This window comes from Pteronotus mesoamericanus, unplaced genomic scaffold (assembly GCF_021234165.1).
Source record: "Pteronotus mesoamericanus isolate MK-2021 breed Mesoamerican mustached bat unplaced genomic scaffold, CSHL_Meso_final contig_180, whole genome shotgun sequence".
NCBI lineage: Eukaryota > Metazoa > Chordata > Mammalia > Chiroptera > Mormoopidae > Pteronotus > Pteronotus mesoamericanus.
This window is the reverse complement of record NW_026555076.1, coordinates 6,464,154-6,485,976: the sequence shown is the minus strand read 5'-3', so window position 1 is coordinate 6,485,976 and position 21,823 is coordinate 6,464,154. Positions and strand designations below refer to the sequence as shown.

Below are 21,823 nucleotides of genomic sequence, written 5' to 3'. Positions count from 1 at the left end.
TTATCTGCATATTTTCTAATTAAAAAAATCAAATATCAGAGTTAAATATTTATGCCTTCCTCATTTGCCATGTTATTACTGACTTTTTAAATATATAATCCTAAATAGCTCTTAACTGGTAATTCAAACTTTTTACTTATGAGTTACTTTTTTATTAGGACTTGTATGTATAAATTGTCTTTTTGTAGTAAATTTAGAGATAATTGATCGCAATAGTCTGGTGATGTCACAGGTCATCATTAATAATGACTCTTTAATAAGTAATGTTTTCAAAACAAAATAATTGTGGAATATTCCTTTGACACTATGTTTTTTTAAAAAAGTATTTATCAAGTCTCTTTACTTAAAATTGGACTTCATAGTTAATAACTAAATTTTGGATAGAGACTTTAAAAATAACAAAGTTTATTTTAAGAGAGAAGAATTATAGTTTGTTAATTATAAACCAATCTTTATATTATGGCAGTATATAATGAAGATGTTTTGATTTTCTTATACAGATAGAATTCTTCAGTAATCCATTTATCCCTAATGGTAATAAGTAGAAGATACTAAAGTGATGTTTCTACTATGATCAATATGATGTCAATAATACACATTATTCTGATAGAGTGCCTTACTCTTAACTAACTTTCACAGACAATAGTAAATAGAGTACACTTGAAATCAAAGTACTTCAGTTTTAATGAAAGTGTTAACTTTCATGAAGTACACAAGTTATACAAGTATGGGTCACATACTTTAGTACATGTCCACAAATTAAAAGCATTTACATAACCAATCCCCAGATCAAAAAAAAAAAACAACAAAAAAACAGAAAATTTACCACCGCTAAAGTTTCCACCATGCTTTCTTTCAGAACCATTTACTACTGCTTCTCAACACCCTGCAAAGGGTAACCACTCTCTCTACTTCTGACACTGGATAACTATTTTCTTCATTTCCTAAGATCTAATCTGTCATTCAATGAAAACTTCTAGATTTTAAAATGTGTTTAGTGCTAGCCGAGTAATTCAGTTGGTTAGAAAATCATCCTGATGCATTAAGGTGACATGTGCCCTAGGCAGGGCACATAAAAGAAAAAACAATGAATGCATAAATAAGTGGAAAAATAAATTCTCTTTTTCTCTTTTAAGTCAATCAATTAAAAAAGTTTACATTTGTGTTGACCATTAAATGTTATTTTTGTCATTGAATAGGTCCTAAGTGGTACCCTTCCCGAGTTGGCCTGCAGCTAGAACGTGGTAAAAACCAACTTTCACTTATATATTTATTTAATTTAGAATCCCTTTTCTGTCATCAATAGCTAATATTTATCATTTATTGAATGGAAAGAACTGTAGTAAATGCTATTAAACATATTATCACATGTGATCTTTCCAACAAACCAGTGCTCTACTTTTATGAAGAATTTTAGTCTCAAAGAGAAAAAGCTTGCCATTCACTGTCAGTAATATTGGGAATGAGACCTAATTAATATCTTTTTGTCTCTAAAGCTTTTCTTCTGCCTTCTAATATATTCTCAAGGCTAGAGATTAGCTCTTTCTTTCCCTCTTTCTGTTTTTGCTATATGAAAGCAGAAAAATGTGAGGTAAGGAGGAATAGGAACAAATGAATTACAAAGAGAATTACTATATCCATTATAAAGCCTTAAGTTTCAAATCTTATTCTCCATTCAGAAAATTTATAAATAGATACACTTAAAAATGAGTCTTGCTAAGAACCGTTGCTATTGACATTGGATCAACTTGACCCTGAAATTGGAATTGTAAATAAAATTTGGGGTAGAGCCTACATTTCGAGGAATACTTAGTCAAAGTCTACAGTAGTAACAAAACGCCACCTACTAAGAAATTTCAATCTCTAAATTTCTGCATTCAGTGGTGAAGTGCATTTGCTTTTTGGTGCTTTTTTTAATATTCCGACTACTATTTTTCAGATAACAGATTCACATATAGACAAATGAATGATGATTTCCTTGTATCTAAGATGTTGTAGTTGCTCTCATTGTTATCTTAGACATTCCAATTTTGTCTGAGACTCGTATGTTGAAAACAAGGGAATTCAAAGCATTCTTAGAGTCACATTTTTTAAATGCTAGTCTCAAATTCTTTCAAGTTAAAATGTCCAAGATGAATTCCCATCTGGCTAGAGTTTAAAAGAGACAAATCATTGCCTTGTTTATATTTGTCTCTGCAGGGCCTAGCATGTGCCAGACACATAAATGCTTTCTGACACATGGATTATGAAATAACACAAAATAGTGATATTATTATATAAAATTGACTTATATAAAGGAGACTTTAAGAATGCCAGAGACATCAATGTCAAATGTAATTTTAAATTGACGGACACTGTAAGTAACTAGGGAATTTCTGTTAGTTCAACCTTTCTGGTAAATGTGAAGTTTGACTTTCCCCTCACATTTATTTATCTTGTTGAGTCTACCAATGTGTGACCTAAATAAAATACAGCCAAGTGTCCTTGGATAAGAATGTGATGACATATTAAAAAAGAGAGAGAAAGAGAATCAATTAACTTAGTGAGATAAGTTGCTATGGTGCAAAGAAGAGTTTATTTGGGGTAACTCAAATTTTTAAACCTGACTCCTTACTTACCTATCTATACGGTCTTCTTTTGTAAAGTGGAGCTAAAAAAGAATCTAACTTATTTTTGGTAAGATTATGTTTATAAAACACTATCGTGATGTGCACATGGTAGATGTTTTAATGATCATAGTTACTACTATAAACATAGTAATGATATTTTTAAAAAGACTGAACAGCAAAATAATTCAAGGCCTCCATATTTACACATATTTGCTGCCAGAATACATTTGCTAGAATTGTACTATAAAAAATAACACCATGTGAATTTAGTCTTTTAGTATCTTCACACAAAAGACTTTGCTAAAACATAAATAAAATCTCAAGCATTGATTTTTATGGAAAAACAACATATACTTTTTTGAACTCAATAGTTCTGATGAGCTGGGCTAGAGGGATTTGGCCTTACGTGTCTAGGCTTGCTCATGTAGGTATAATCAGCTGGCGAATCGTTGGGATTGACTGTTCTAGGATAGCTAGAACTACAACCACTCCTCTCTGTTCTGTGTGGTCTCTTTTGCATCAGAAACATATTATAAACTTGTTCTCATGGTAAACAAATGAATACAACACTCAAGAATTCCTGTGGCCCAGGTTTGAAACTGGCATCTGATCCCTTGCCCTGCACTCTGTTTGCTAAAGCAAGCCGCTAGGCTAACCCCTAGTCAAGGGGTGAGGAAATAGATACCAATTCATATTAGGAGGAACTGAAAGTCATATTTCAAGTGATGTGGCTATGGGAATTGTGAAGAATTGCAGCCATGATTGCAATAAATCCCTCATACAAACTGGAAGAGAGAACTAAAATGTCTTCTCTCTTCCAACCCGATTACTCTTAATTTTTGCCCACAGGCCTTGCTCCTTTCTCAGTCTTCTTCATGCCAATTAATGAGAATGGCAATGCTCCTAAATGCTGAGCCCAAAGATCTAAGGCCAGTTTTTATATCACTGAATCCTGTGCTCTCAAGTTGAAACTATGTTCAAAATATATCTGGAACTGAAAAAATTTTCACATGTTCACCATTGTCACCTTAATCCAAACAAATATCAGTCATCTCTTAACAAATTATAAGGACTCATAAATAATCTCCTTGCTTCCTCTCCTCTTATTTTTCACAAAGTATCTTCAGTGTTTCTTTCTTTCTTTTTTTTTTTTTTAAAGGTAAATCCTGCCTCTCCCCTGGTACTGTGCAATAAACATTGAAACCATTTTACCCCAACTAATGTATCCTATTAATATAATTATTCAGGGAACAGTTGCGATATATTTATATATCTACTGAAACCCAAAATTATATTTTAAGGAATACCTTGTATTGTATTTGATTATGACATTACCTAATATTATATTTTCTTAAAACATAATAGGATTGTAGCTATCTGTAGTTTTCTTCGTTAGGATAGCATTGGGAAAACAATTTGCATTTGAAAATTTACTAGGTATATTTTATAAAATGGGTATATTCACATTTAACTTTATTTCGCAAATTTTATTACTTTTCATAATTTCTATGTTTATTTGATCTTAACTTTTATTTGTTTCTCATTAAAATTTGTCATGTTTTGAAATTGTATTAAAATAATATTTCCTTATTATTTAAGGTGGACCTTTTTTGAAGGACTACATAACCATTCAAAGTGTTGCAGCTTCCTCCATTGTCACACTTTATTTTACAGACCTAGGTCGGCAGGTCAGCTGGACTACAGTAAGTATTAATTTGAGGTGCAATATATATGCCCCACATTTTGATGTATAATACTTGCTGATGTGAAATATTTCTGTCAAATAATTTATAGCAAAACACATTGTCCTCAATAGTATTTTAAATTGTCCATATTTACTATGATCAGCAGCTAAAATTCCATTTCAGAACCGGAGCAACAGACTGAGGTACAGTTGTGAAAAGAAAGGTAAGTTTCATTTTATAAATCAGTTTATTCAATGACCGATGGCCCCGTTTCTTCTCCCTTTGCACCTTATCAATAATATTTCTTCAGCTTTCATTCTAGGAGCCTGGTGACAATGAAGATCCTTTTGATATTGGAAAGAAGAAAGATAAAATATTCAATACAAAAGTTCTAAGTCAGGTGGAGGGTTTTGAGGCTACGAGTGAAGTACTAAGACTTCTTCGGATTGAGAGGAGAGTGTCCTTTTGGCTCCCCTTAGAGAGGAAGTTTTAAGGTGGTAGTGACTGAACCCAATGTCATTAAAAGAATGGAGACTACATCAAAAAACATGGGGGATAAGAAAGAAAATACTTGACACCAGTTCACAAGTATTGAACTCTTTATGAGTAATGGAATACCTTCAGTAGCAAGAAGAACTACTATGTGATATTTAGCTACAGAGACAATGAAAATTTTAACCTAATAAATAAATTGACACTGATATACAAAGAATAATACAATCATTCTATTTTTACTTAAATAAAACTTATTTATATCATTTAGACTTTTAAAGATTTTTTTTGCTGATTGAATTCTATTAGATAACTGTGATGTGATTACCCTTTAAATAATTTCCATTCAGAATGGCTTTCCCCTTTGCCATCATTAGTGATCAATATTGTCATCTATTCTGCTTTGAGTTTTCCCTTTATAGTTAAGCTATCAATTTTTAAAATTCTAACAAACAGGATATTTTATGCATTATTATTTCTCAAAAAGAGAATTTCAAGATTGTATTGATTGATTAAAATAGTGTTACATTCCTTACATCTCTAAAAATTCTTGTTTAGCATACATAATCTTTGTAGATGATAGATGATAAATAGGTAAGTGATAGATGACAGATGGATGGATAGATAGATAGATAGATAGATAGATAAGTTTATAAGTTTTTGGTTAAATAGTTACTTTAGTTTCCAAAGTTTGTTGAGCTTTGCATACTATCTGTTGTATTAAAAACTGAGTTTAAAATATTCTGAATCCTTGTGAAGTGTATTATAATCTTTACAAGCAACCTATTGATGCAGGCATTGTGTAAGTACAGGGTTTAATACTTAAATGTGGTATCTAAAGACATTTGCTAAAAGAGATTTCACACTAGCAGATTTTGATCTTCAAAGGTTAAATTAATCAGTCTTTGTCAACATTTATAATGAAACGGGAATTCTTCCTACAGATGTTGTGCCAGAGTAAGTGGCATTAACTGTGAGTTCATTAGAAGTTCCAGCTCCATCATTTGGATAAGCACTGCGGAGAAAAAGTGCTAAGGTGGAATTCTATAAAAATTGTACTAGAAAATTATAGCTTATTTGAGAGAAAAGTCATTTAGGTAACAAAGAGAACTCTGGAAATAGGCTGGATATTTTTAAATAAACCCTATGGTTCACACACCCTTTTGCTCCAAATGAGTCAGTCTTATTAAATGCTAAAAAATATACACATTACATCACAATCACATCTACTTTATATCAACTAAGTTATAAATTAATAAAAGCAATATTTTACCATACATAACTTTCTTGTACATTTATAAATAGTTATCATGAACTCCTAGAATAAAACCATTATCATAGTGGGTTTTTTTTTAAACAGATAATCTCTCTAATTTGGCAAGGTAAAAATAAACATTTAATAATATTTTTCTTCAAGTAAGAATCTGTTGTCACAGATACATTGAGAAGATAGAACTCACTGAAAGATTTAGGAGAAGAGGTTAATATAATAATATAATAATCCTCACTAAATAAATTATAATAATGAGACAAGGCTAGGCTAAAGATCTTAATCAGTTTTCATCATTGTGTATCCATTCATGTGTGTACAAATAACTGTGCAATTTATCTGTTGCATAGATTAATGTATCTACCAAAATCAGATAGAGAATTGTTCCATTCCCACAAAAAAAACTCCCACATATTAGGCCTGGGACAACCACCAATCTTCATCTCTATATGTTTGTCATGAGATAAATGCTATATAAACAGAATCAGTTTTTTTAGGTTGATGTTTATTTTTCTACAAGCATGGTACTTTTGAGATCCATCCTGATTGTTTCAAGTATCAATACTCAGCTCCTTTTCATTGACTAATATTTCAATTGTATAGATGTAGCAGAGTTTGTTTAACCATTCGCATATTGTCAGACATTTGGGTGGTTTATGGTATTTTGCGATTACAAATAAAGCTATTAACTCTCGGTGTTTAGGTATTTGTGTGAACATTTTTTATTGGGAGACTTGAGTTTTAAATGTACCTTTTATATTCAAGATACAAATCTTCTATCTGATAGGTGGTTTATAAATATTTTTTCCTCAGTTTTTAACTTGTTTTTTCATTGTCTCAACAAAATTTTGTTGTTGTTGTGTAGCATGTTTTCAACTCTAATGCAGTCCAATTTATTAGCATTTTCTCTTAAGAATCTTGCCTTCCTAATCATATATAAGATGTGGCCTAGTACTGGATCTTAGAGTTTTGCTCTTATGTTTCCTTCCAATAGTTTAATAATTTTATATTTTGTATGTAATAATAGTTTATTCTTATTGTAAATTAATGCCTATTACTTTATTGCAAAAGTTAATATTTTCTTTCAATTTGCCTCATATGTTTTAAAATATTTTTTCTTTTGTCTTATTTTGGATTGATTATAATACTTTCATTTCTACCAACCTCCCTATTATTTTGGTAGTTTTATCTTCTCTTTTAGTAACTTCAGTGGTTATCTAAAACATTACAGTGTTTATCTTAAAATACAAAATACTAGTATAATTTGCTTAATTTGTTTGCTAATATGAAGATACTTCATTGATAGTTCAATGACTTTTAACATATCTGAGCTCCTATTGGCTCATCTTCTATTGTTGTGGTATATTTTAATTTTTTATATTATTTAAAGCAATATTAGATGGCCAATATTTATTTAGATTCATCCTTTTATGGCAATTTAGTTCTTCTCTGTAATGGTGAGTTTACATCTACTAAAATCATTCTTCTTCCTGAATAACATCTTCAGTGTTTGTTTTGTACTTCTGCCATTAACTAATTCTCTCAATTCTTGTTCATGGTAAAATGTATTTATTTAACTTTTATTCTTGGAGAATATTTTTGCAGTAAAAAAATAATCTCACATTGGCAGTAATTTTTTGCCTTTACAAAGTTTATTATTTTGATTTTTGACTCCTAATTTTTCTTTTGAAAAGTCTACTCTAGCCCTTTGAAGTTAGTGTGTCTGACTTACTTTATAATCTCCTTTTCCTTGATTATCAACAATTTGACTATGGTGCACACGGTTATATTTATGTTTCTATTTACCCTACTTTGGGTTTGTAGTATAATCTTGAGTCTACCTGAATTTATGGTTTTGTGTGTGGGTGCGTATGCATGGATAGTCTGAAAATGTGTGTGTGTGTGTTTGTGCGTGTGTGTTTGTTGTGTGTATTCTGAAAAAATTAGTCAGGGTACACTCTTTTCCTTTTAATTCACTATTATCCTTTTTGTATCTCCTTCTGGGATTCATTTTAGATTCCCACATGTTTGTTTCAGAGTTTTCAAATATCTGCTAAAACTCTCAATCTTACCTTTTATTTACTTGAACATATAAAAGATATGGTTTCAAAGTCTGTATCTGATAATTCTGTTAAATAAATCTTCAGTTTATCTATTTTGAATGTCTGCTGTATCTCTTGGTATTGATCACATTATCTACTCTCCTTGTATATCTACATATTTTAGACAGTGCAGGAAAATTCGGGAAAAATCTTAATGATCACATGAGGCTTATAATAATGTTATATTCTTTCAAAGATAATTTATCATCCTATAGACAGACTAGTGTCTGCTGGATCTAGATCATCATAATCCAAGCAGTGATTGAAATGATTAAGACTGAGTTTCAGTACCTATACAGGTAGATCTATTTCTGCTTCATCTTCACTTCTATGGTTTAACTTTTCTATGTTCTAACCCAAATTCTGCATATTATATAAGATGACCTCTACTTTCTAAAGATAAAAAGAAACGATGTTCATTTCTTGCATTCTCAGCACCCAAAAAAGATACTGTGTTCTTTTCAGGTTTCATATTCCAGGTCAATCACTACTCTAAAGTTCTGCTTAAGAAATTATAACTTTCTAATTTTTCAATGACTTAATAGCTCCTTGAAGCCTAAAAAGATATATTTGGCTCAATTTTTCTTATCGATCTCATTAGAATGGCTTGTCTGAATAACCTGGAATGAAATTCTCTATTTTTTGTTATCTATATAATGATTAATTTAAACAAAAACAAACCAAAAAGAAAACCTTCTTGTACTATGCTCACAGTAGCTTCAGTAGTACTCGAGAACAAAGTGATATGGAAAATGCTCTTATAATTTTAGTTAGCAGCTCTCCTCTCTTTAGAAGATTAGAGTTAGCACTACTTTAGTTTGTAGGTAATTTTCAACTGTGAAATGTTCACTTCATTTTGTTCTTGCCATCAATTGCAATATTAGAAAATTAGTAAAGCCAGTAGCATGCTAATAATTAAAGGTGTTTTTGTTTTTGTTTTCCTAGAAAAGATGAAATGCTTTAAGTATAGTCTAAATACCAGGGTTCTATTCAATCACAACTGCAGTTGCATGTCTTTTTTTTTATTAATTTATTTTTAGAGAGAGGGAAGAAAGGGAGAAATAAAAGGAGAGAAACAGCAACGTGAGAGAGAAACAGCTATCTGTTGCCTCTTGTATGTACCTCAGGTAGGGACCAAACCCACAATATAGGCATGTGCCCTGACCAAGAATCAAACCTGTGACCTTTTGGTTTGTGAGACGACGCCCAACTGACTTAGCCATACCATCAGGGCCGCAGTTGCATGTTTTAATTATTTTTTTCCCCTAAAACAGATATTGCCTGCTTTCTTTTTTTCAATTTAGACATAGATTAACTTGACGATTCCACAGAAGCTCCAGAAAATCCCAATTACCTATAGAAGTAGTGAATTTTATATTTAAAGGAAGGCTTTAGTTTAATACAGGAAACTTTCAGTACAAAGGAAACATGAAAATTATTTGATATCAGAAATGAATTGTAATTTACAAGTCTTACAGATCTTTAAAGTAAAAAGCAAATGCATCTGCTTATTTTGATTATAGAAACTCTATTAAATTTTTGGACTATCATGGAGTTCCTAGTCCTTGTAAATCTGTTTGACTTGCTTGGGCTTATAGCTGGCATATTTGCTTGTTATTTTGGTTTTGATTTTAGTTTTTCTCTTTCTTTTTTTAGCAAAGAGCAAATCTTTTTTTAGAAGGCTGTCATTAATATTTGCATATCTGAACCTTTTAAAATTTATTCTAAAACCATTTTCTGATTATGTTTTATATTTACTGAAACATCTCTCCTTTCTTTTATTTGCATCTAAATAGACTTTTTTGAAAGATGCATTGTCCAAAATGTATTTTATAAGTTTCAAGTGCTTTCATTAGGTCAGGATCTATTTTTCATTCTTGAATACTGTTTTAACCCCCATGTTTCAGCATGAACAATATTTTTGATAAAATATTAGGCCTCCTAGAACTTATTATTATAAGCCAGCAGTCTCTCTCAATTTTTTGGAGATGATGGAAATAAGATTATGATTTAATTTTTCCTGGCCCAAATAAACTTCACATTTTTAATGGTGTTTTAATTAAGTTAAAGAGTGACATTTGACTCAAGTTAATGGTTATTCACAAAATTTCTCATATCTGATAGAGTAACAAAGAATTTATTCAAATTTGACTTGACTAGATGGAGTTGAAATAAATATTTTAAACTTTTTGTTGTAATATAAAATCACTTTCCTCATTATTCTACAGTATTAACTAGACTCTGTTAGTAGACATTTAAAAGTTGTAAAGATTTTTCTTTCTATCTGAATAACCAGGCATGTTGTACACAATAAATTAACATTGCCTTTCAGTAAAAAAGGTACTCTTATACTGAATTTATCAGATGTTGCATTGCTTTGACCCTCGTGCACCTTTGGCTAAGGAGATGATAAATAGGTTAAAAGGAAGAATTATAACTAAAGAAACTAACATATATAAATAGCCATTTATATATATGTGTGTGTGTATGTATACAAATAAAAATATGCATATTTGAGAAGAGCATATGTAAATTGTCTTCCTTCGAAAATGAGAATTGGAGAAGACAGGTAGTAATGGCGGTCAAATTTATCATTGTCACGTGTGCATCCTTTCTCTTCCCCTTGAATTTGCAGAGGTAAATTACTTTTTCTTTGTCTGAAAATTCCAGAGAATAACTTTAACCTAGTTTTAGCATCATAACAAAGCCAACTAATGGACAGTTAGCAGATTAAAAACTATTAGAAATGTGTCAGCTAAAAAAAAAATCTTTACAGTCACATGGTGTTGTTTTCAATGATCTTTCCTAGTCTTCTGATATCTCTCTAAAGATGAGATATTTCTCTCCATGTATATGGTTCCCTCTCAGCCCTCAAAATCAGAGGGCAACACTTTTAATTCACACTCATTAGAATTAAAGTCTAAAAGTTCCAAAAGAGAGAACTGAATTATTTCAGTCTGAACCAGGATCACATCAATTGAGTTTAACATCACATTTTCATGAAAGGACTTAAAAGAAAAGACAGGCAATGTAGGCCATATCATTCAGTGACAAGGACAGTTTCCATAGAAGATGGGGTATGTATGTGGCTGGGGAGACATGAAGAAATGCGTGTATAATAGTTTGGTTATTTAAATAAAAGGTCCCTGCACAATTTATGAAGAAATCATTGTATTGAGTTTAATTTTTATTTTAAATTAATTTTATAATCATTTTCCTATCTTTTCAAGGGAGACTTCTTGTTATTTGCATTAGAACCTAGTCTAATTCTTTTTTAAAAATATGCTCACTTGTCCATTTCACTGGTTCATACAATAGGATAAGTCTGTAGGCATACATATGGTCATAAATAAACCTTAATAACATCTATATAAATTAATGTTCAAATCACCTTTTTATTTCCAAGTATAATAAGTAAATCATATTCATAAGTAAACTTTAATAGCATCTATAAAAATTTATTTTTCAATGTAACTTATTTTATTTTGAGGTATAGTAAGTGAAACTTAATAACATCTAAAATGTATATTTTAATTTAAATCACCTTCTTATTTTCAGGTATTTTTGGCTGAATACACAGGACCTCTGTTAATATATCTCCTCTTTTATTTGAGGATCCCATATATATATGACATGAAAGAGAGTTCTAGAAGATCACGCCACCCAGTGGTACAGTAAGTAATACATATAGCACATATAAATTAAGGAGCAGAAATAGTATGCTGATATTATGTTCAGAAAGGTTGTTTGTAAAACCAGTTAAAGTGCATTCAGTTTTAGGGAAATACATTTTCAGTGACTGTGAATAATGTGTACACACCAACTTGCAAATTTATAAATAAGGAACTATTCAGTATACCTTAAAATGTAGGTAATTTGAGTTATTAATAGCTATAATTAGCAAGAGAGAAATCTGAAAATTTAGAAATAACCAAAAGCTTAAAATTGTAAAGCTGAGAGGCCTTGTATAAAGTTTAAAATATAAATATTTCTCTAAAAATACAGGCAACATTGCATAAGAAATAATTAATTACCTAAATTATAAAGAGGAAAATAAAAGTTTTTATAAGTTTCCTTTAATAAGTAAAAATCCAAAATAAAAATTCTCTTTGAAGTAAGACAGAAGCAAAAGACTAGGACAGTTATAAAAATAGAATAAGCAGAATATATAATTATGGTAGTTAGCATATTGTGGAAATAATCAGTTAATATTTCTCACTCCCTCTCTTTCTGTCTCTCTCCCTGCCAAATTAAAGAGAAGAGAATAATCGTTCAAGAACCTACACTGAGATGTAAGAATGTAGGATTAGCAATTAGAAAAAAAAAGAAATTGATTAAATGAAAACATTAAGTGAGAATCAGGATTTAGGTCTTAGGGATATTAGAAGACAGAGAATGACTTGACTGCTGAATTTGTTATCTCAAATCAAGTCTTTCCTTGTCCTTAATGTCTGTACTCAAGCCACACTGACCTCTACTCTTGTCTTTATATCTCCCATGCCCCCTTTCACACAGGGCTTTTATACATACCATCCCTCTTCCTCCATCCTCATTACCTCCCTCTCCCTTATCTCTGTTCAAAGTTCACACAGAAGCCCAGTATTTCTTATTCAGAGTTATTCCTTCCATGACAAATGTGCTACTAAAATGTTTTCCCTTTATACAATTTTCACTGTAAAATGTTATATTCATTATCAATTGCCTTTATCGCTATAGAGTTAAATTGTATAATTGTTGCACTTTGATGTTTTTTCTCTCTTCACTGCTTAACACGTTGTCTGATTTACAGGGACTATGCACTAAAAATATTTTGAGTGATAAGGTAAATGAATGAATTACATACATATTTATCTAACATTGTGCACGTTTAGAGAACCAAAGAGAAAAATCTGACCTTGATGGGAGTTCTGAGATAGCTTTTCTAAGGAAGTTGTATTTGAAATTTTCCTTTGTTTTCTGGAAGAATGGATCAGATTTTAAATAGCATGTTTGTGGAATCTTCATCTGGAAATTATCTGTAGGAGCATAAAGAAAGCTGGCTGGGCAGAGCCACAGAGACGCATAGAGAGAATGGCTCTCAGGGATGAAGGTCAGGCCAGCATAGAACAGGTTGCTGAAGGTTTTTTGAAATGTTAACTTGTATTTCTTTTCTTAAGTGAAAAGAATGCCCAATTCATTTAGAAAGATTATGCAGTGAAGTGTTCATAGGAGGATGCAATTGTATTCAGTTTTTAGACCAAACATATAGCATGTGCCAGATTCATAGCACAGTATGAAAAAGGAACACTTTACCCCGGTGGTATTCTCAAAGGAATTCACTCATGGTTTGTTACTATTCTTAAACACAAATACAGCATGTCTTATAACCTCTCACTGATAAATGTATTTGTGCAACATAGTTCAAAAGTAGCAAATATGTCGAGTTTATATAAAATCATTCCAGACCAGATAAACACAAACACACGAACTACTTTGGAAATTTATAGTAGAGTTCTATAAGATAATCACAAGGCTTCTACAGCAACCTAATTTCAGGATGAATGGTGTCATTTCTCATGGTTAAAAAGATCAGATTTCAAGTAGTATTTCCACTTGCCACATGCTGCAATATTAATTCTCCAAAAGTGCTTTCAATCAAATCAGAGAGTCAAATGTTTCAGGTTTATTCAGGTCTATATGTGACTCAACCACCACAAAATTCTCGGTCTCTTTTAGAAGCTTTTACACACTAGGGCTGAGGCCAAATCTTTTGCAAGATCTCCCTCCCCATCTGCACTGAAAGGTGGTCTACAGCTATTTTTCATCCAATGGTTTTTAAGATAGAGTCTACATGCTCAAAATCATCACGGTCCCTCTCACCAGAAGAATTAAGTGAACTAACTGCACTGTGGCTAAGACCACACATCCTTATAGCTTCTTAACTGCATTGTTAGTATGGAAAAATAGCCAGAGAAACCTTTGCTGCACACAGCATTCATAGTTTGTTTATCTGCCATAAGGGCAAGATGATATTTAGATATGCAGATGCATTATCCTTCTTTAGTTCACCTACCTCAATAATCTCACATTTTCAGGTCATCCCTTATCTGTCACACTTCTTCTCCGTAAACTCTACTGTCCTTTATCATAGTTGCCTTAAGTCCTCCCCAACTCCTGAAATCCTTCCACTGTGTACCTGCAATTCAAAGTCTGTTATTAGTAAAATCTCATATCTTCAACCTTTCTCTGAATATTGCTTTCATAGTCCTTCTCAGCAGAAACCTGATACATTGCCTTTCTTGTAGCTCTGTAAATTTGAGACAGTGTCTTCTTTCACAGTCCCCATATCTTGAAGTTTACTTAATAAAGAATAATATATATTAAAATATGATGACCTGAAAGGAGAGTTGAACCCAAACATGTTTATGGATGATCCATTAGTTAAGCATAGGACAGAGGAAGAGTTGGTGTTTGAAGGGAAGTCAATCAAATAAAATAACTAAAATAGTAATTTTGACAAGAAATCAAACTGAGTTACTAATAGTGTGCAAAGTGTCATATATTTAAGTATAAAGGCAGAACAATATGTGCTATTATTGTGTCTATGCTCTCATAGTATAGTATAAAGTCATGAGTGGATTATTTTAGAGGTATCATAGCTTGAACCAAAATTTCTCATTCAGGGCCCTGCTACTTTGCTGGGCATAACTTTCTTTCTTTCTTTCTTTCTTTCTTTCTTTCTTTCTTTCTTTCTTTCTTTCTTTCTTTCTTTCTTTCTTTCTTTCTTTCTTTCTTTCTTTCTTTCTTTCTCTTTCTTTCTTTCTTTCTTTCTTTCTTTCCTCTCTCTCTCTATTTCTTCTTTTCTTTCTTTCTTTTTTTGCTTTCTCACAAAATGAGAAGTTTTATTACCCAGGTATATATTATATATAAATACTTACACAAAAGAACCAAGTTAGGAAAGAGACCAATTTCCTCATTAGTCTTCTGAACCCTTAAGGCAGCCTCCTATATCAGAACCTTTGTTTTCGTTTGTTGTACTGTCTACTAAGGGTGTCAACCTTTTGGCATCTCTGGGCCACACTGGAAGAAGAGTTGTCTTGGGCCACACATTAAATACACAAACACTAATGAAAACAAAAAAAGTCAGAACATTTTAAGTAAATTAAGGATTTTGTGTTGGGCTACATTCATAGCCATCCTTGACTGCATGAGGCCCGTGGGCCATATGCTGAACACCCCTGGAGACAACTCTGTTTCCAGAAGTACACACTGTTTGTTCTCCCACAGAATTCAGAAATTGTCTATTTTTCATTGATCTACACAACACATATAAAATGTCTTTCCCACAGTAGGTGCACAATTATATATTCATCAATTAATGAATAATACCAAATTTCCATATGGCCAAGTCAGGTATGTTTGTGTTTATTTGTTTTTTTCCTAAAGGGTTATTATTAAAACCAGAAATAATTAATTGATTTATGTGAGAATAATACCCCAGTAGAATCTCAATGCTTTATTTTACATAAAGTAATTGGCATGCTGGTTTTTGTTAATTTTCATCAAGGACATACTCATCAATTTTACAGAGAGAGGAAGGGGGAGAGACAGAGACATGCGAGAGAGAAATGTAGATCAGTTTTCTCCAGTATATGCCCCCATGGGAATCAAACCTCTAACCTAGGTACGTACCCTGCCTGGGGATCAAACACATAACCTTTTGGTGTATGGGATGATGCTCCAACCAACTGATCCACCCAGACAGGGTAGTGTGCTGATTTTTATACTCAACTTTTATTAATTCAAGTGTGTGATCTTTGATCCATATTGTTTTTATTCAATAGTAGCCAAAGTTTTGAAATTTTATATTTTATTTATAACAAAATAGGTACATATGTTAATGGAAATACTTTAAAGTATAAAAATACAATATACTTCTGTAATCACATTTGACATTTACTATTAAAATAGTAATTTATAAGTTACAAAGAGGGGTGATAACTCAAAACAACAGCAAGAAAAACCAACACACAAAGACACAAAATACTGCAATATGTTAGAATGACAAAACAAAATATAAAACTAAAGCTAAACAAAACACAAGTTGCATTGGCTCCCTAGAAAATGAAATTCAAAATTTTAATTCATGGTACTTGCTAAAGGACAACCAGATGATGAAAAAGTTATTCTGTGTATTATAAAATGTCAAATGCATTCTAGTAGGTTTTGGATATTTTTAAAACTTATAAATTATCTGCTTCAATTTAGAGTCATTTTGATATGAGCACATTTGCCATTATTATATTCATATATATTCCTGGAGCAGGTGTGAGCATATAGCATATGACAGCTTTATATTTCTAGTGTCATCGGTAGCAAATTTATAGAGTGTTATAACAGTACTTTTATTATTAAATTAACTTTAAAATTTTCTAGAATAAAAGTATTAAAAACTTGTGTTTTAGTTACTGGATATGATATTCCCTTATATAGAATATCATAGTAAACTAAAAAAGAAATGCATAAGGCAAGCCAGATTTTTGGAAGGGATTTAATGTTTATGTTTTACTTTCTTTCCAGCTTGGCCTGCTTCTGTCATTGTATACACTATATCCGATATCTTTTGGAAACTTTATTTGTTCACAAAATTTCTGCAGGGCATACACCTTTGAAAAATTTGATAAAGGTGGGGATAAATATGTTTCCTAATTTTAATTATTATTGAGATATTTGTGTATCAAATCATCTGCAAAATAATTCAATCATGTTCATTTCCCTCAAGTCTTTTTCTATTCAACTTAGCATATCTTAAACATTCCTTTCTGAAATGCCATATTATGGAGCTGCCTTCACCAGTAACAGTACATAGAGCCCTTTATTGTGGAAATACTTAGCATTGAGTTGAGGTTTTTGAGGGGTAAGAATCTCATATATGAATACTTCTATAAATATACATTTGTGTGATTAAAATAGTGATCCATTTGTATGATATCTTTGCTCTTCAAATAAATGCCAAATGAAGTAGTTATTAACTATTACATAACTATCACAAAAATAGAAAATTTTTGAAACTTTGAAGTGAAAATATACATTAGATATCATGCCAGAATTCATATATTCAGTTAAAAATAAAATTTATTTTCCAATTTAAAATTGATTTTCAGTATCAGTTATGTCCTTCTAAAAACGTCCTTTTTTTTTGCAAATACCTGTTTTCTAACTATTTGAACAGGGTAGCCATTTTACTGTTGTCATTGTAAAGAAACAATAAATTCTTGAATTCTTAGAAACCAGAAATCATTTAAAACAGCTTCTCTTTCGACAGAAGATATTAAACTTGGGACTTCTAAAATTATTCCATTGCCCTTTCTAATCAATCAATGTGCCTTACTATTAATGGTAATATTCATTTTTATTAATTTACTGTTAGGAAATGATTATAAATATATTTTATCTAATAAATAATTTATTATTTTATTACTTTATTCTTTATTTATTATTGGATAGACAAAACCATTCTTACAAAATACATGGTTACATTTACCCTGTATATAAATATCCATTTATATTAATAAGGATTAAACAAAGGAATGCATTTCTTTTCTTTTTATCTCCATTTCTTAAGCCATATTAAATGGATACTTTTACAATGCTAAAGTGCTAATTTACTTGGTGAAGAAGCATTCAATTCATCCAACTTAGAAAATTTATACCATTTTTCATGCAAAAGTATTGCCGTGTAGTAGTGTGTGCGTGTGTGTGTGTGTGTTTGTATCTCCTAACTTTTATTTTGTGTTATTTGCAGGGCTGTGCCTTTTATTGGGGATTCACTTCTTGGATTGCCTACTACATTAATCATCCACGGTATACACCGCCATGTATGTAGAATTTCTTCTTAACTAACCCCATATTAAATTGTATGTATACACACACTCACATAAAGCTAGAAGAAAGAAATGGAACTGTTAATACAGATGGTGAGATTATCAAATAATTTTATCTTTTAGTATTTTTGTATATTTCAACTTCCCCATCATGAACAAGATGATATCAGGACACTGTATTAAATTCCATTTTAAATCTTTTTAGTTTGCAAAAGTATCCCAAAATGTCAGTTGCATAATGAATAGCACTTTTGTTTAGAGGATAGTATTATCCTCTAATATCCAAAGAACGTTGCCTGAAATATATGTATAATATGGCAATACAAAATGTAAGTGCTTGCATAACATCTTTTCCTCCTTTCTAGCATTTGGAAACAGGCAAGTCATAGTATCTGCTATCAATTTTCTGGTATGTACTATTTATATTACTTGCTAGGCATGCTCTAATTATTTTACTATTAAAAATGCAAAACAGATTATATTTTAGTATTTGCTATGTAGATAATACAATCTATTTTTATACACTATGCATAATGATATTAAATGAGGTAAATTAAATAGCTCACCATAATCAAGTCATTAGGTCTTTTAATCAAAATGTTCTACTCATCTATGAAGGATGATTAAAATTATTTTAAATATGGTAAAATTGAAAACAAAATTACACTCAGTATTTTTTCTATTGTCTTCAGATTTACAACTTATAAACCTCTAAGAGCAAAATGTCTTACAAGCCTAACATATGAACATCCAAAAAATCACTTTGGCATAGTTGTTAACTAACTCTATGTGCAAATGCAGTTGGCTTTCTTTTTTAATGAAACACGGATTTTACCTAACTGTTCTCAGTTTAGTTCTTTAAATAATTTTATTTAACTTCACATATGGTTTGGATTGGGTACAAATCAACATGAGTACAAGTCATGTATACTCATGACTTGTGATTCTTTATTACAAAGAATTCTTTATTATTTCTGAAAAAGAGTGTATTTACTAGACATATCACAACTGTAAACCCACATTTGCCCCACTTTGTATTTAGCCTCATATACCATATAATTCTATGCTTTATTTTTGTTAATGGTCCTCCCTCATTTCCGTCCTTGATAGATTGATTAAACCCCTGATTCTTGTTCATGAGATATTGATAAGCTCCCATGTTTTGTGTACAAGTCTGTATCTTTTGTGTGGTTTGTACTGAGCAACGTATCCTATCTTACACCACCCTCTGTAACAAGCTCTCATATAAACATCTGTCTCTCTAGCTCTCTTTTTCTCTTTCTCTCCTTCACTTTCCCTCTCTCTCTCTATATTATATATATATAATTAACAGTTTAGTTAAATAACACCCTCCTTTGTGTTGGCTATGAGAGGGGCAGCTCATAATTTATTTTTTAGCACCTAGTATTCTGCATAGTAGGAACTCACTACTTACTTGAATGAATGACTCAAATCATTTATTTATCCATAAATTATTTAAGCAAATATTTTGTAAATGTATCATTGTGTTTTAATTTTCCATATGTATATATTAGCTATAGACAGTATGCCTACAATAATTTATTTTGATGCTTTTAAACCTATGCTGTACTAAGTCTAAGGCTCTCTTTATAGTAATTACTTAGTAAATTTGAGTAACTTGAAGAGTGAATTAATGGATAAACAAAATAATACTACATATTTTGTCTATTTAGATGTGTTTTTATATTAATATATGGTTGTGTTTCTCATTCTTATCCTAATTGGAGTTTCACTTATTTTTTTGCAATTTGTTTACTGTTATTTATTTCTTTAAATATTTACACAGTTTCTATTTTATGATATTCTTGATTTCTTACTTTGCTTCTAATATACTATAACTATGAATCCATGGCTGTAGTATAAAATAATTTTTAAGTTGTAGCTTTTTAAAACATTATGTGTCATTATAGTTATAATATTTCTTTTTTAAAAATTGAGCAAAATAAGACAGGCAAAAGTCAAGAACCATATGATTTGACTCATATGGAGAATATAAAAACTAAAATCAACAACAGGAAAGAAGAAAAACAAGCAAACAGAAACTCATAAACACAGAAAATGGTATGGTGCTTCCAGGGGCAAGTGGGGTTGGAGGGGGGGTAAAGGTCGAAGGGAGTCAGATATGCGGTGGCAGAAGAAGATTTGACTTCGGAAGGTGAGCACACAATGCAACATACAGATGCTGTATCATAGGATTGGACATTTGACACCTATATTATTTTTTAACCAACGTCAGCCCAATGACTTTACTTCAAAAAGTTAAAAGAGGCATAATTCAAAACAAGCAAAATTCTAATAGTTTGTGTCATATATTTTTCCCCAAAAAAGTTTTAAAAAATTCTCTCTTTATGTTACTAATACTTCCTCTTCACATGTGCCTTTATTAATAAATGTCTTTTTAGAAAAATAGTAAGAATTAGACAAATAGAAAAATTTTATCACAGTCACTATCTTCTAAAAGCCAAGATGCCAAGTTACATGAATACTGATAAATAGCGGCATAGACTATGTCCAATACAAATATAGTAAGTAAATGTGATAACTTTAATTCCACATTTCTAAGCATATAACAAGTATTGTCTATTTCAATCATAAACTTAAATTAAGACAAAAAGTAATAATTTGCACTTTTAATTATAGATAGTAGTGAGTATTTGGGAAAACTTAATTAAAAGACAAAATTTTGAATGTAATTGTATTTCATTACAAGTACAAATTTAGAAATGAGACAGAAGAGCCACTGTGACTCTTAAAATTGTCATGTGATGACAGATTATAAAGACCTTCTGGCTCTCGGATTTCTTAATGATCAATGTATGTGATACATAATTTTCATAAACAAATATAATATTAAGATATGTTTTAGGAAATTGATTTTAATAATGTAATATAGGGTGAAACAACTAATCAATTGATCAAGTTTCCATATAACCAACACCTTATAGTTCAAGGTATTTTTTCATTCCTAATAACTGAGTGCATAAATATATACCTATGAGGTTTACAACAAATAATATATGGAAAAATAATTGGAACGTAAAAGTAACCAGTTTTTAAGTCCAATTCATATAAATTGTTTTATATTAAAAGTATTAATATATAGGAGAAACAATTGTTATATAGAAGGAACTAAGGGGAAATTCATAGGTCAATCTTCTATAATTTAAAATTCCTCTAGAAAATGCCTATCTTAGTTTAAAGTGCTAACTTTCTGTGAATAAAATATTTGCAAAATTTCCTCTTCTTCATTTATCTGTGTGCTCTCAACATAAGGAGTGGGGAAGCATCACTTATTCAAACTTGGTTTTACTCTGCAATTACTGAGAAAAAAAGAGAGTCTTAAGAGAATGATAAAGATAGTGCTATGTTAAGAGCTATAAAGGGAGTGGGCCTTCCATTCAGTCTGGGATGGTATGGAGAGTGGGTCAAGAAAAGCTTTCTAGAGATTGATAGTACATATACAATCAAAGGGTGCACTGGATTGTTCCCCATAATAAAATGGAATAAAACTTTAAATGTTGCAAAGTTCTATCCCTACAGGCAACCACAATTAATAATTCAGTCTACATTATCCATTATGTAATATATATACCATAGTATAAAATCATAGTCTTCAATAAGATTTAGCGAACTCCAGAAAGAGTGCACCTCTCCATGTTGCGGAAGACATTTTTGTTGTATCTGGCATTTAATCCAACTATCAGACCCAAATGGCATGGGTTTCTCTAACTCAATTGAAATGATATTTAAACATTTCAACCTCAGACTTGAGTATTTTGGT

General features: G+C 30.9%; 1 protein-coding gene across 1 annotated transcript in view; it reads left to right on the top strand.

Moving 5' to 3' along the window:
* TECRL (trans-2,3-enoyl-CoA reductase like) overlaps positions 1-21,823 on the top strand; it is an 87,880-nt gene that overhangs the window by 37,517 nt on the left and 28,540 nt on the right. Inside the window, exons 3-8 of the mRNA XM_054566730.1 lie at positions 1,200-1,244; positions 4,209-4,312; positions 11,717-11,832; positions 16,718-16,823; positions 17,943-18,015; positions 18,387-18,430. Of these exons, the coding sequence (XP_054422705.1) occupies positions 1,200-1,244; positions 4,209-4,312; positions 11,717-11,832; positions 16,718-16,823; positions 17,943-18,015; positions 18,387-18,430 (488 nt within the window). The remainder of the gene's footprint in view (positions 1-1,199; positions 1,245-4,208; positions 4,313-11,716; positions 11,833-16,717; positions 16,824-17,942; positions 18,016-18,386; positions 18,431-21,823) is intronic.